Genomic DNA, 15307 nt, shown 5'->3' with positions numbered 1-15307 from the left:
GCTGGCACTTCTACCTGGAGCGACGAGAAGCCGCTCAGGCAGCAGATACCTCCTCCATGGAACAGGAGGAGGATGATGGTACATGAGGAAGGCAGACTTGGGTCCCTGTGCAAACCATCATCCTGTTCCTGACCCACCTGTATCGTCAGGAAAAAGGGCCAAAGAAACTTCACGAGTTCAAATGAAGTTCACCTCAGCAGAGCTCTGCTCCATAAGCAAAACTGCTTTGCTGCTTGCCACGAGCCTTAAAAAGCTCGTGAACAGGGCAGAGCTGAGCCAGGGAGGATGGGGGGAGGATAGACACTGGGAAGATAGGACCTCTTGCCAGCATCAGCCTTCCACTTGCACAGAAAGCAGGCCAGCAGTCCACTGTATTATCCACTCCTTGCTCAAGTTGCTCCAGACCCACTCTGAGAGTCAAGGTTTCCTCAGACCCCCCCTTGGACAGCCAGCAGACACTAGGCACAGACCGGGGAAGCAGGAGCATTAGCTAAAGGTCACACAGGCTTATCTGTGTCCAGAAGCAGCCTACTTACTTCCCAGGATTTGACCCGCTTTCTGTCGGATTTCAGCGCACTGGGAAACCTGACACCAGCACCCGACTGGCACAGGAAGGATGTAGCTCTAAGCTGCTCCCGATGTGCAACAGAAGGAAGAATGAAGTAGAGCCGGTCTGGAGGCCCACGAGGACACAGGGCAGGGACAAGGCACCCTTGGCATGTGTTAGACCTTAGATGAGCTGCTTGCACACCAGCACAGATATGCCTTCCCAAGTCCCATTTTCTGACAAGGTTCAGGGGCAGAGCAGTCCCTCCTAGCACCAGGAACCTCACTAAGCCTCACCGGGCTGTCTCTCCCCTCAGAGCGGTTCTCCAGCACAAGGTCTCTTCTTCAAGGATTATGTCTTCTGATGAAGGCCAAGCTTGCAGAAAAGCTGAAGGCTCCATCACACAGAGGGAGCAAGCACCCTCTGACTCCAGAGCCCAGTGCACACTGACATTTAAACCCAAAATAATTTAGGATTATACCTGCCTGGATCCCCACATCCCACCTGCCCATCTCTGCTCCTTTCACTGCTTCTGATCAGAACTGGCTCCTCTTCCCCAGCAAAGATCCTGATGAACGAGAACACCATTTGGAGGGGGATCGACTCATTTTTTTAGCATCTGCTCCCTGGACAGAGGAGGTTCCACCGCACAGGACACCTCATGCATCCCAGAAACTTTGACCTTTGTGCACTCTGATGAAGTGGTAACATAAGCTAACAGCTTCAGATTGTGATTCTAAAGTTACAAAGCCTAAGAGTAAAGCTTCACCTGCCAGCTCTGACCTTGGAGCCAGCCAACATCTTGTCCATGGGGCTGGGGGAACAGGTTTGCCAGCAGAAGACCCCATTTACCAATTGTACTGATGCAACAGTCAGCTCCTTCATCAGTAGATCTCCAAGTGCCTGAGAAAACAGGTCAGTGTGCTGTGCTCCTTTTATAGGGTGAGAAACCAAGGCACAAAGAGGGGCAGATCTCACCCTCAGTCGCTCAGTTGGCCAGGAAAAGCCAGGTCCCCTGTGCCCCAGGCCAGCCTTTGTCCCCTGCCCCCAGCCCAGGCCATGTTTCTCTGATACGGGTGAAGCTCAGAAGCTTTGATGAGTCAGTCTGGGTGAGCCTGGGGGTGGAGAGGAGAAACAATGCTGCAGGAAGAGCTGAGTCACCACACTGCTAGATCTACCTCCACCTCAGAGGATGCAACCATGTGCTTGAAAACCCATAGGGTTTGTGTGGAGAACATCAACTCAACAAGCCACAGCATCCTGCTGAAGGTGATGATGTCTCCCCTTGGGGCAGTGGGCCAGAGTCAATCCTGATAACACCAAGAAGACATGTTTTTTGGAGCTCTGCTCAGCTCAGCAGCTGCTTTGGTGGCCATGCGTAACAAATGCTGACATTGTCGTATGTTCATTTTTCAAAGCTCAGAAACAACAGCTTTCACAGTGGACCATCACGAAGGAGCCTGCCCTGTCTTAAGGCAGGAGATATTTACCACCCAGCTACTAACTGGTCAGCTTTTACAGGGCCTGTTGTCACATGTGGATGGAAGCCAAACTATCTGAAAAAATCTGTTGAGGGCTCAGGTGAACTTCCAAACCATGGGCAAAGTGAAGACCTTGTGCCATTCTTGTCACCATTGTGACTTTGTCATGAAGACCTTGTCACCATAATCATGATGACACTGGCAGCTGCTGCCAACTGTCCAATTCCACTTTGGACAAACCCAAGTATGAACCTTGCTTTTTCCTGGCCCTGAAACTGGAACTTTTATCAGATCTGCACTATTTTGCACTGCCGACATGGAAAAACCTCCTCCGCACTGCCCAACAGCTCTTCATAAAAGACCTTCATCCCTCTTCAGCCCTCCCTGATAATAGTGCCAATAAAGGCAACAAAGGCATAGTGGGATGGGGTATTCCCATAGTGGGAATGTCCCTGGGGAGTGAGCTATTGCAGGGTGCATGGGGGTAGATGGATGAGCATTTCAATATTGAGGGAGAATGGGAAGAAATCTGGAAGTAAGGAGCAGAGTGGAATATAACTGCTTCTCCCTGACCTCCACCAGGCATGAGGCTCAGGAGATGTGGACTTCACTTGGATTCACAAACCTTCTCTTAAAAGCAAGAAAGCCAGCAGAAGACCAGTGGGTAAGAGAGGTAGGTGTGAAGCAAAATAATGGGGAAGAGTGAGTGTGCAGGTAGCAGGAAAGACTCAAGCAAAGGTAGAGAGAAATCTCAACACACCCAAGGACATGGTCCTTGGTGTCACAAGTGTCCTGGGCTGACTCCTACATACAGTCTGGCCTCCCCACTGAGTGCTGCCCATCCTGCCAGCATCCAAGGCAGTAGGCCCAAGAGATGCTCTCCAGGAAGATAAACAGGAGGTTCCTGAAGTTCTGGCAGGCAGAAGTGTCTCAGCCAGGAGGAAACTACTGAAGAGCAAAGAAAACCAACACAACAGGGACTGCCACTGTTTAAGGGACAAGGAAGGATTAAAAGTACTCCAATACCTTGAAAGTGCTGGCTGTCAGAACAATCTGGAAATGCTGATGCTTCTGAGTTTCCTGACCCCAGTGGCCCCAGCAGCATCAGCAGCAAGACCAAGATCAGAAATCTTTTCTGCTCCAAGGGCAAAGCTGTCCCAGGGCTGCAGCAGCCCAGGGCAGAGTGCCTGCCTTGCTGGGGCTCTCCATGCACACAGCTCATCCAGACCATCCTTCCCCAGCTGAGAATCAGCTCAAGGAGAAGCCAGGTTCAAAGCCACTGGTCTGAAACCTGACCACTAATAGGAAACCAAGCTTACTAACAATATTCCCACTAAAAGACAGATATTGAGACACTTTGTGTGCTGGCTAAGAAGATTAGAAGAGCTAAGACCCTCCAAATTCAGTGCACTACGGGAATACTAGCTGGTGTGGAGGATCCATGGGCCAATCAGGAAGGGCTTGACTCATGCCAAGATACAGACATTCATGAAGTTTCCCTTCCATGCCAAGGACTGGGGCATCCCTGCAGTTTTTCTGCAGCATAACCATGGGGCTGGGGCTGCCTGCTGTACAACCTTCTGGGCACGGACACACATCCATGGAGAAGAATTGGTGGGGATCCTACAGGATAAAAAGCATCGTCCACACTCCTCAGCAGAGATCAAGACATCCATACTGCTTTGCAGATCCAGGCCATGGGAAATGGCAAAGAGATGATGAGAATAAACCAAAACAAATCAAGCAAATAGGCTATTTGAGAGCCATCAATGTGCACTGAAGATAACGGATATGCTGCACTGAGAAATAATCTTACTGGGGCTCAGAGGTATTAGCTACCAGCAGATAACCAGAGCAACACATCGGCACAATACCTGAAGCTTGTCTTTGAAATAAATGGTGTTTGCTTCATTTGCTCCCAGTGAGGAAGGGATCAGGCTGAGGGCTCCAGTCCCAGACAGGGAGAACCTGGAAATCAGTCTTCTATGAGCGTTTCACTTCTGTCACTTTCCCAGAGGGCTCAAGTGACACAAGAAAAAAATGCAAATGGAACCACTGGACCTGCTGGAGCCAGCGCCTGTGGTGGCTAGTCATAATGCTGCACACAGAGGGGACCCAGCCCTTGGTCTGCTCCCAGCCTCTCCATCCTCATTGGAATCTCAAGCTGAGCTGTCTCTCCCCAGGTGAGGAGTAAGTCTGGGCTGATGGAGGTTGTTGCACCGGGAGGGGAGGCTTTGCACAGACCTTACAGATATGGATGGTCCCAAACTCACCCTATGCTGCTCTCCTTTCCCACCAGTGTCCATGGGATCGGGTGATCCCACCTCCCTGCCAGCAGCACAGGATGGCAGGAGTAGAGCTGCATGGACCATGACCCCTCTCCTGTTGCAAAGCCCCTACAGCAGACACATCGCTGTCATTGTGCACAGCAGTTGCCCTTGCGCCTCTCTCTGTTTGCAGACGATTCAGGCAATGAAGATACAAGATGATTTTCTGCAAACAAATAATTTGTTTTAAATGCTTTCCTAAAGGCAAACCCAACATTCAGGGACATATTTTGAGGGCTTGCTTCTCCCCATTCCCATCAGTGAGTTCCTCACAGTCACTGGTGAATCACTGTCCCACCAACTCCTACCCCATACATTCAGAGGCATCAACCATAGCCATCCCCAGGGTGCTGGGGATAAAGCTAAGCTCTTGAACCACATTGCCCCATCCACTTTTCAATGCCAAAAGATCTGTGACTCCCTAACTGGCATCCAATTCACACATGGAGAGGTGTCCTGGGAGGGTGGAGGGGGGCAGCACCAGGACCAGGCAGCCAAGCCCCCATCCCGCCTTGGTACAGGGGAGGTCTCCACAGATAGAGCCCTCCTTGGTGGGACTACAGCTCCTCTTGATCACATTTATCGCCCATAAACTGACTTTCCAGAGGCCTGCTGATGCAACGTCCATCTGCTGTGCTGGGGGAAAGCTCAGGCTGTCCTTGGGCAAGGGGCCCAGATGGAGGCTGGCTCCCCAGGCAACCGGGACATGCTGGCAGACCACAGAATTGTGTGGAAGTCCAGCTCCCATATGGCTAATTCAAAAAGTCACAGATACCATGAGCTTGTAAGGCAGAGAGTCTCCACAGCTATTAGGGGAATAGGGCGTGGGGGGAAGAGGAGCTGAAATGGAGAAGGGATGGAGACGGGGAGGGTGGAGAGGGGGAAGCTAAGACAAGCAGCAGAACAAAACATCCCATAAATCATGAGGAGCTGCTGAAATACCAGAACAAATGACCCCATAGCTTGGCCATTGTTCCCGAGCGAGGGCTTAAAGCCCTCCCAGTCGAGACAAAGCACCTCACGTTCCATTTCAACACTGTGCTGGCTTGCCCAAGACCTGTCCTTGGCACAGCCGAACTACACCCCGAGTAATGGCCAGGATTGGCGGGATGAGGAAGGTGACACTCTGGGCAGGGCTGGGTGCCCCACACTAGAGCAGATGTGGAGCCCACATCTCAGGCTGCCCCTAGCATCTCTGCTCTCAGATGCCCACATACCTTGAGGCTCTGGCATTCCTCCCCTTCCACAGAAAGGCTCAGGGCCTTGGTTTTCCCTCTTATTTTCCCTCACTCAGGCTAAGAGCTTCCTCAGTGGGAAGAGAAGGGGGCTCCACACCTCCTCTGCTGTGTTGGATTTAGTTAGGGGAAAGACAGCTCGAGTAGGGCTGTGAAATCCATAGGAGCTCTGGGCGCTCTGTCTTTAGCGTGCTGCTTCTCCCCACCTCCCAAAAAGTTGCTGACAGTTCACTCTGTGCTGGTTGCCCCTGGCAAACCATTGACCGTCAAGCAAAGAGTGCTGGGACAAGTCCTGTAGACCACTGTGATGGAAACAGCACAAGGCTTTTGTTGAGCTTTGCAGTAGCAGCCCTGCAGTGTGCTGGCTTGGGAACAGTCAGATGGATCAGCTGGCAGCTCAGCACCTCCCCCAGGCTCTGCAGCCCCCCAGGACTTCAGCACTGGGGTGCCAGGAGGTGAGGAGCCTGCTGATGGGGACAGGTCACAGTGCTGCCTGCTGATGGCAGCTGAGGGCAGCTATGGAAGGAGCCCAGCAGCACCAGGCACCTCCATGGCACAGATTTCACACCGCAGCACAGCAACAGGGAGAATTTCCACACCACATGAGACCACTTAAACCCAAAGGGGAAATGTTACAATATAAAATTTTAAATAACTTTCATGAAAATACTTCCATTAAAATCTTTTGCTTTATGACCAAACCCAAAGCATGAGGCAGAGTGTGGCAGTGGAGCCACGTGTGCCATCTCTGACAGCCCAATGGCATCAATGTGGCTCCTGTGCTTGGTGGCTGCAGTTCCTGCCCTCATGGCACCACGGTCCCATAGCACACGGACATCCACCAGTGGACATCCCCTCCTCACCTTCCCACCAGGCAGGCACGGGCTGCATGCAGAGCTGCTGGTCCCAGCGCACCCCTCTCAGTGAGGAGCTGAGGTTCAGCAGCGTGCTAGGAGTCAGGCAGCAAAACAAGCTGCAGGCAGGGCTGAGCCAGAGCCAGCTGCCTGCCTCTAACCACCAGAACACATGCTCCTGCCAGCGCTGCTTCAATAGCTCGTGACTGGCAGCCAAGCAGCAGAACGAGATAACGGGATGGTGGAAGTGAGAAATGTACTGCATTTTTCCTGAGCCACCACGGGAATAGGCAATTCTGACCTTGGATCACAGGGAGGCTTTCCAGCATGAGACACTCGAGGAGCCCAAAGAGAACAGGCAGCAAGCAGAAGTAAAAAGCAAGAAGAAGAAAACGGTGAACAAGAGCTGAGCATGGGAAAAGGAGAATGGGGGAAAGGCAAGCAGAGGAACAAATGGAAGAAGTGAAAACAGACAGAGAGCTAGGAAAGGAAAAGGAAGAGGTAAATGGATGCCAGGAGAACAAATCTGCTGGGGCTGGAACTCCCGATGAGCACCAGAGCTGGAAGGATGCGAGAGGGGGACGAGGCTCCCAGGCTCCTCACATACAAGAGTAAACCAGTGGAACGCAGTCATTTTATTGGATTAAGGCTCTCTTAGGAGGAAAGATAAATGTGTCTCATTTCTCAGGTGACATGTGCAAGAGAAGAGGAGGCTCTTTGCCTCAATTCACCCTAAGGGGGTGAAAAGGGATGGCTGATTTGGGGGTTGCTGTGAGGACAGCAGGAGGTCTCTAACGGCAGAAGGCGATGAGCTTCAGATGAAGAGGGCTTTTGTCTTGCAGGCCTTCATGCTGTTTATGCTTTGGAGCTAGATTAGTATCACAGACTAGCAGAGAGCAGAACTTTAATAAATCAGACCCCAAATCCGTCCTTGCCTCAGTTACCAGGTTTTGCCTTACTTGGAGCTCAGGCCGCTGCGGTGCCAGAGCAGGCACCAAACAACAAAGAGGAGGAGAAGGAAACCAGCAAAGGGGAACAGAATTGGTCACCAGCAGGACCCACTTTCTCCCGCAGCTTGGGAAAGCCTGGCTCTACCCTGCTCCCCCAGTGCCTCTCTCCAGGCACCTTCCAGCAGCAATACACTGGCTGGGGGGAGCCCTGGGCTGAGGTGATCTGGCACATTCACGGGGCCTAACACTGGGCACTTTGTGGCACTGGCTTTAAAAAAAAATTGCCTAAAAAAAAGCCTAATAATGAAGTATTTATTTCAGTAAACAACATGTGAATGAAATAAGTGTTTTCTCAATACTTCACTTTTTCCCTGCCTTCACTCCCTTCCCCCCAGCAAGTTTTTTTCACTAAGTGGAACTAACGAGGCTCTGCTCATGGCCGGGCTGGGAGCAGCAGCACTGCGCTCCGCACAGACACATGTGCTGTGTGAATAAAGCGTGCCTTGTGCCTGGGAGAAACGGGACCCACCGGCACGTTCCAACAGCCAGTGGGGAAGATGTGCACCGGCAGACACACCAACGTGAGACCTATGATGGGAGCATCCCCAGCTCCCATGAGACATTCAGCACCTTGTTTTGACAAGGCCTGTAGGGACAGGACAAGGGGGAATGGCTTTAACCTGACAGAGGGGAGACTGAGATGAGCTCTTAGACAGAAGCTCTTCCCTGTGAGGGTGCTGAGGCGCTGGCACAGGGTGCCCAGAGAAGCTGTGGCTGCCCCATCCCTGGCAGTGTTCAAGGCCAGGTTGGACGGGGCTTGGAGCAACCTGGTCTGGGGGAAGGTGTCCCTGCCTGTGGCAGGGGGTTGGAACTGGAGGAGCTTTAAGGTCCCTTCCAACCCAAACCACTCCTGATTCTATGATTATTTATTGTGGCAGCAAATAAGTGCACCTCCTGGCCCAGAGAGCTGCCATTGCCTAGGGATGCTGCCCCACAGGGCTCCCTGTCTCCAGGGCAAGGGAGAAGGCCCAAACAGAAGTGATGGGCTCTCTTGTCCCCATCCTACCTGGCATTGCTCAGCTGAGGGGACACAGTGTCAGACAGACCCTGTGATGCTGTGAGCTCCTTCTCTTCTACCTCAGCTCCATCCATGCTTACCTGGGCACCAGAACAACTGGGAATGCTGTATTTGCATCAAATCTGTATTATTTATATGTAGTATGTACTTATAAGCTTAGGCCAAGGGCACCATGGCATCGTTTTACCTGCCTCTGTGCAGAGGGTGAACATCCATGCAGCTCATAATCTCTGCTTGCTCCCTGGCAACAGGTAATGCAGGTCCAGGAGCCCTTCCTTGCCTTCAAGCCTTGGAATTAACATGGGCAGGATTGTCAGAAGCCACCGATTTAGGAAAATATGGTCCATCATTTCCATCCCCCTCCTACCCACATGGGATGAGCTGAACCCCTCTCATATACCATGTGGACGTTCACCCTCTGCACAGAGGCAGGTAAAACGATGCCATGGTGCCCTTGGGCTAAGCTTATAAATACAGATTACATATAAATAATACAGATTTGATGCATATAGGTATTTGCTCAGGAAGCCAAATTAGGCATCTGTAGTTTGCAAGGGCATGAGCAATGTTTTTGATCAGCCACAGAGCCCAGGACCTCACCTGCCCGGCAGTGCTCCTTGCGTGCAGCAAAACTGTTTAGAGCAACTAACCAAAGATGCTGATCCCGCTGCATTGATCATGGATTCCTGGAGTTGTACAAGAAATGCAGAGAAATGATGTTTCACATGAGGGAAAAGGCCGGGTTCCCCCTTGGGAGGACGAGGTTGTGTAGGACGCCTGCGTGGGAAAAGAATCTGAGTGCCTCCCGAAAGCTGTGTGGAAACCTGCCTGCAGTGTGCCCATTCTGTGTTTCATGCACAGGTATCCCCAGCTGTTCTCTGGAACCTGTGCTCCGTGCACGTAAATGACAAATCCCTGTACTGCAACAGCACAGCCAGCACAGCTCCTGGGTTATCTGCTTAACTGCTGAGTGTCAGAGAGACCCAGCACACAAGTGCAGGCACTCCAGCCCACCCAAGCCTGGCTGCCAAGTTGGACAACTGATCCAGCTTGAGGTATTTCCAGCCAAGGATAAACCCATGACCAGCTATCGCCCTCTGGCCAGAGCAGCTCCCTGCAGAAGCCGTGACATCAGGTCGTAATTAAACATGTAGGCCCTTTACCAATTACTGTAGTGTTACCAGTTCAAACACCGGGGTGGTCTATGCGGTGTGAGGTAAATTAAAATGACGCTAAGCTTTTCCATCCACTCAATTTGGGTATCCAACTATAATGAAATGAGATAGCACAAGTGTGTAGAAGCAGCATTTCAGGACATGGTTTAGTGGTGGACTTGGCAGTGTTAGGTTTATGGCTGGACTCGATGAGTTTAAAGGTCTTTTCCAACCTAAATGATTGTCTTTCAGGAATCACACCTTCCAGCCTCTATCTCCAATGCAATGGCATGGGGCAAACTGCAGGCAAAGGCAATTCCTCCTCACCAAGAGCTCATTCCCAAGCTGGCTTACAAAAAACCCATAAACCAGCATCACCTTCCACTGCAGTCACTGCTCTACAAGGTGCTTTGCAAAATACTATAAGACAGATGGTTTCCCCCAGGAAAATGCTACAGAGTGAATGAAAATGTACCACAAATAACCTGACACCACAGGGTTAAAATGGGATCTGGGGGCTTCAGGGAGACATTTAAAGGGAGAAATGAGATTTACTGACTTCTCTTGCTTCTTCATTGCAAATAAAGAGAAACTTTGGTTGGTTTTAATGAGTTCCTTGTTTTTCTATCTGGTATATTACAAATTCACATATTTGTCTATTTGGAAGATTCATGGTAACTGCAGAGCAGCTTTCCTGATGACATCATTTCAGCAAAGGAAAGAAAATTGTGCAACAGGGGAAGAAAGCAATCTGTCATCAAATAGCTTAAATTCTTTCTTTGTCTGCCTTCATTAATACCTACTCAGCTTTGATGCTTAACTAACCTCACAGATAGAGGAAGCCTTTGAGGAGGACTCCACAACCTCACACTGAAGTGGTAAAACATACAATAAATGCCAGAAAGATCTCCAAAACAAGCAGGGAAAAACAAAACCAAGCTCGACATTCTTGCAATTTCTAAGCATTTATTTTCTTCTTTGTACCCTCCTCTAGCCATCTAAGCAAGCAGAAAGCAATGAAATTTCCAGTTCTTTTAGATATCCTTAGCAGGTCACCTCTAATGCTGGGAGGGTTGACTATGATCTGCTTCCAAAGGCTGTTGCATCAGAGCCTGGCAACCCAGGATGAATTGCTCCCTGCTTAAGCAGGGGCTGCAATTTCAGACCTATGCTCAGCACAAGGGGCCTTGAGGGCACTGTAGCAGCAGCACTGGGGCAGAAAGGAGCAAAGGGATGGGTGAATGGGGGGTGGCCTGCGCTGGGGCACCTCGGACCTTCACAACACCCACCCCAATGTGTTCCCTGCCATGGCTTCTGGTGCCCCCACACTGGCTGTGGCCATCCCAGTGTGGCTCTTGGATCTTGTTTATCCAACAGATACGTGTCAGGCAGTGAAGAGCTGCGGGATGCATCCTCTGGAGCACCAGCTGGGAAGGGAATGGGAGAGGAGCAGCCATGGAGGGGAGAGGAGCACCCATGGGTTGTGCCCTCATGTGCCCCAGTTCAGCAGACGTGCATGTTCACATCCCACATGAGCCCCAAAAGACCACCATGGCTTAGTTCATGGGGTGTCCTTCAGGCCTCCATGGAAGCAGCTGCCTGGGTCTCCCTGCTGCTCCCTGTACTGGAATGAGGGGGCATGTTTCAGTTTGATACCCTGGGAGAGCTTCTGCAGCAGGCAGAGGGGTTTGAAGAGGGGTTGTCCCACAGCACATTGCTTGGACAGGTACAGAGAGTGGCAGCAGTGGGGACAGAGGTGGGGATGAAGAGGCAGGAGCTCCCTTCCCCAGCCCTGTCCTGCAGCTCTTACCATTCAATGCTCAGAGACCTGGGGCGGAAGGCAGACAGATCAGCCGAGGCATACTCAGCTTTCCTTCTCTTCTCCTGCTTCTGCTTCACCGACAAGCGGTGGGCAAATCTAGAGAGGCTGCTTTCCGACCTAGGGAAGGGGAGAGGAAAGACGTTAATGTCACTGCAGCTCCCTGTGGCAGGTCCATGGCACAAAGTCAAGTAATGCTCAGAGCTGAAAAGAGGGTCAGCAGCACCAGGACAGTGAGGCACCAGCTGGAGAGGGAAAGGGGGAAAAGAAATGGGAGCAGCAGCAGTGTTAGCATCACTTCAGCAGGCCAGGACCAGCATGGGTCCATGGTGTGCTGTTAGCAAAGCTGAAGCTGTGAGCTGGGTCCCTAACCCACTGCAGCACGATCATCTCCTGCCCAAACACCAGCCAGTGATGGCCGAAGCTGGAGACACACCACCTGTTTCAGCTTTTTTCACTACCTGCCTGAGAGAGGCTGTGCAGCAAGGGAAGTATCTGTGGAGAGAATCAAAGCAGATCTCTGCACACCCACACTCCTTTGGGGAAGCCCCGAAGCCCCTGGAGCTCCCAGATGGGGTTTCAAACACTGGGACAGCTTCCCTGATGAGGGCTGACAGGGAAATAAGTCCACATCAGAAATGGCTTGGAGGAAGAAACAGAAATGCGTGTGAGCAAACGGGTTTAGCTGCAAAACCCATCTGTGCTGAGGACAAAGCCCCTTCCTCCTAGGCGGATACTCCAGCATCGCTCCCAGTCCCTGGGACCGGGAGAAAATCAACCTCTGGCTCCGGGGCCATGCTGCAACACCCTGGCTCCAACAAGAAGAGAACCACTGTCCCAAGGCACAAGCACAGTCTCCAAGCCACCCAGATGTAGAAAGCTGGCACTGAGATTTGCTTTGGAGCCCAGCAGAGACCTGGGTGCCACAGCCCACCCCTGCTGCCCATTCACTGGGAGCAGAGGTGGGAGCAAGGGAGAAGCAGCTTGGGGAGCTGGAGCTGGGACACCCTAACTTGGGCACATGACCAGGCTGGTGGCACTGGTGCCGTCTGCCAGTCCTGCCAGCATGGCCACTGCCTCCCCTCCTTCAGTCCTGTGCCAGCACAACCTGCTCCCACTGCTCAGCTGGGCAGGGCATGCAATGCAGCAGGAGTGATCTGACCGAAGTTCCACAGGATGGGGATCAAACCTGGGGGGAGCCTTTGAACCTACACACATAACACTCTTCCTCTCGAGTCCTGACCAGTTTCAACCAAACAAAACACTACCCAAAACAGAAGGAAGAAGGGTTTTCTCAGAAACAAGAGGTCCTTGCTTTTCCTCGCAATAATTAAGCCAACCACGACCAGCTAATAGTATTTTTTCCCGATACATTTCAAATGCAGACATCTTCAATTCATTAACTCTGGTTACTGATTTATTTTTCAGCTTATGAATTTCTGTTGCTGGGGACGGGGTGGAGACAGCTTTCTGGAGAAGGCTCTCATCTCTCCAATCACCAGTGGGAAAGAGCCACTCAGACCTTCCAGGGTCACTCTTTACATTCTTGAGAAGAAAAACTACTTCGATGTAAAGGATGAGGTTTGCCCTAAAAGAAACCCAACAGAAAACCCGAAGCACAGCTTTCCCCTGCTCACAGCTGGAGGAAGAGGTGTCTGAAGAGGAGCAATCCAGGCACCTTAGGAGAGCTCACCGAGCAGAGCACAGCACCAACACATCCCCACCACCACACCTCTCACAGAATCAACTAGGTTTGAAAAGACCTTTAAGATCATCAAGTCCAACCATTACCCCAGGGGACAGATGCTGTTGGCTTCTTATAGCACCTCCTTAGTAGCATTTGAGTGTTCACACTGCGATAGAGGCTTCTGGAGTGAGGGTTCCATCCCCAGCTGCTAGCACACTGGCGATATTGATCTCTGGAGATGCAGGGACTGCATGAGAATGCTGTCCTGTTTGTTATGCTAGCCACATCCCCTCCATGCTCCCTGCACGGTTATAGCCATCCCTCCCAAAGTGGTCCCCAGCCCAAATGATCTGCATGAATGCAAGAAGGCAGACACCCCCTGTAAGAAACAAGTGCCTCTGTCATGCTGGTTACATGTCTCTTGGGACCAGTAGAACCAGAACAATTAAGAAGAAGCTCTTCCCTGTGAGGGTGCTGAGGCGCTGGCACAGGGTGCCCAGAGAAGCTGTGGCTGCCCCATCCCTGGCAGTGTTCAAGGCCAGGTTGGACGGGGCTTGGAGCGGCCTGGTCTAGTGGAAGGTGTCCCTGCCTGTGGCAGGGGGTTGGGACTGGAGGAGCTTTAAGGTCCTTTCCAACCCAAACCAGTCTGAGATTCCATGATTCTATGAATTATACAACCAGGAGGTTTACTCAATGCATCCACATGCCCCAAGCAGGCTTGCTCACAGAGCCAACAGAATCCACTGAGAAGAGCTGGCAGGTGGAAAACAGGGTGATGTGCAACATTGCCTGGAATGAAGGAGCATTAGTCTCTGGGGACAGGCTGCACTGACGGGGCTGGAGAAGCCACCTGAGTGCGCGGGGACATGCTGCATGGCATTGCAGAGGAAGATGCAGGGAGAAAAGGGATACTCTAGGGGATGTTCCCCACCTCAGGGCAGATGCTGTGCAGACCTGCCTAACCCAGGGTGGGTAAGTGAGACAGAAGTTGACCAATGCTGCTTTCACTCCCAGACCAACCCTTCAGCCTACCTGTAACCCACCCCCTCCGACTGCTCACAGCCAGGTTAATGGAGATGGCTCTGACAAGCCATTACCTCACCTTGAGAGCTGTCAGCCACTCATCCAGTGCTCAGCAATGAACCAGCCTCCTCTCACCTCCGCTGGACCCAAAAGCTCCAGCAGAAGCATCACTAATTAGAGAGCCAGGAGGACGTTCATGTGTCATCTGGCTATTTATACAGTGCAGCTTTACATAAACTGTTCTGCAGAAAAAGTAATGAATCATACCTGCTGTGCCGTGGCTGCAGAGGCAAACACATCCTGGCACCGGCAGCCTGCTCTGCCCCACTCCCCTTGCCCCACTAAGACCCTGCTTGTGGGTCAGCTTCCCCAGCTCCTCTTGCTGGGGCTACTCCACCCCGCAGGATCGGGGTGCTCCCAGGGCCAGGATGGTCTCAGAGCTGAGCACTGAGCCCAGAGTCGGTACTCAGTGGGTGGCAGCAGCGGTTAGACACTAACATGGGGAGGGAGGTGCTGTTGGGACCATACTTTCACTGCCCAAGTGCTTTCCAAATGCATGTAGATGTCCCTACCCCTTCAGAAAGATCAACATTAGGGGTCTTAAGGTAGAGACAGGGAAACTGAGGCACAGAGTGGCTGTGTGATTGAGGCAGGATCCCAATGGCTGTCGGCATCCATCCTCTTGTGCACTTCACTGGTGGGCAAGATTTTCATGCCTTCGCCCATCAGTATGAGCACACTCAGCACCACAAGTGTCAGTCTGAGGAGCAGGCACCCCAGAGAGCCACTGCCACCTTGACCCAGCTTCATCCCAGCCACAGGATGGTGACAAGGCCAGCACAGCTCCCCAGTTCCCCATGGGAGTGCTCATGGCCCAGCCTGAGCAGGATTTGGGGTGACCTGCCCACCCCACCATAAGAAGCAGCATCCCTGCAGCAGCTCACATCAGTGCTGCTATGGCTTGAAGGACCCTGGCACCAAATGCACCAGAGCCTGCCAAGGCCACCGGTGCTCCCTGGAGCCAAGGGGACACACGGGAAAAACCCTCAATTGAAACATCAACCGCAGTGCTGGGAAGAATTGTCTCCTGACAACCAGAGAAGGTTGTTAGCTACTGTGCTGTAGCATAAATCACACCTCTATGACTTGCCA

The 15307-nt window shown here is 52.0% G+C and overlaps 1 protein-coding gene across 8 annotated transcripts in view; it reads right to left on the bottom strand.

Annotated features, from left to right (window-relative positions):
* Nucleotides 1-15307, bottom strand: part of LOC133210912 (ankyrin repeat and fibronectin type-III domain-containing protein 1-like) — a 227458-nt gene that overhangs the window by 28421 nt on the left and 183730 nt on the right. For 6 of the 8 annotated variants that reach the window (XM_061350763.1, XM_061350762.1, XM_061350759.1 and 3 more), the window contains one exon: nt 11437-11565. The exons of the other annotated variants lie outside the window; for them this stretch is intronic. In XM_061350763.1, the coding sequence (XP_061206747.1) occupies nt 11437-11565 (129 nt within the window). The remainder of the gene's footprint in view (nt 1-11436; nt 11566-15307) is intronic. 8 annotated transcript variants of the gene reach the window in all.

This window comes from Neopsephotus bourkii, unplaced genomic scaffold, assembly GCF_033783945.1.
Source record: "Neopsephotus bourkii isolate Nb327-2 ecotype Australia unplaced genomic scaffold, CSIRO-AGI_Nbou_v1 NB_533, whole genome shotgun sequence".
Classification (NCBI taxonomy): Eukaryota; Metazoa; Chordata; class Aves; order Psittaciformes; family Psittacidae; genus Neopsephotus; species Neopsephotus bourkii.
The sequence above is the reverse complement of the archived record's forward strand: the minus strand, read 5'-3'. Positions and strand labels throughout refer to the sequence as shown.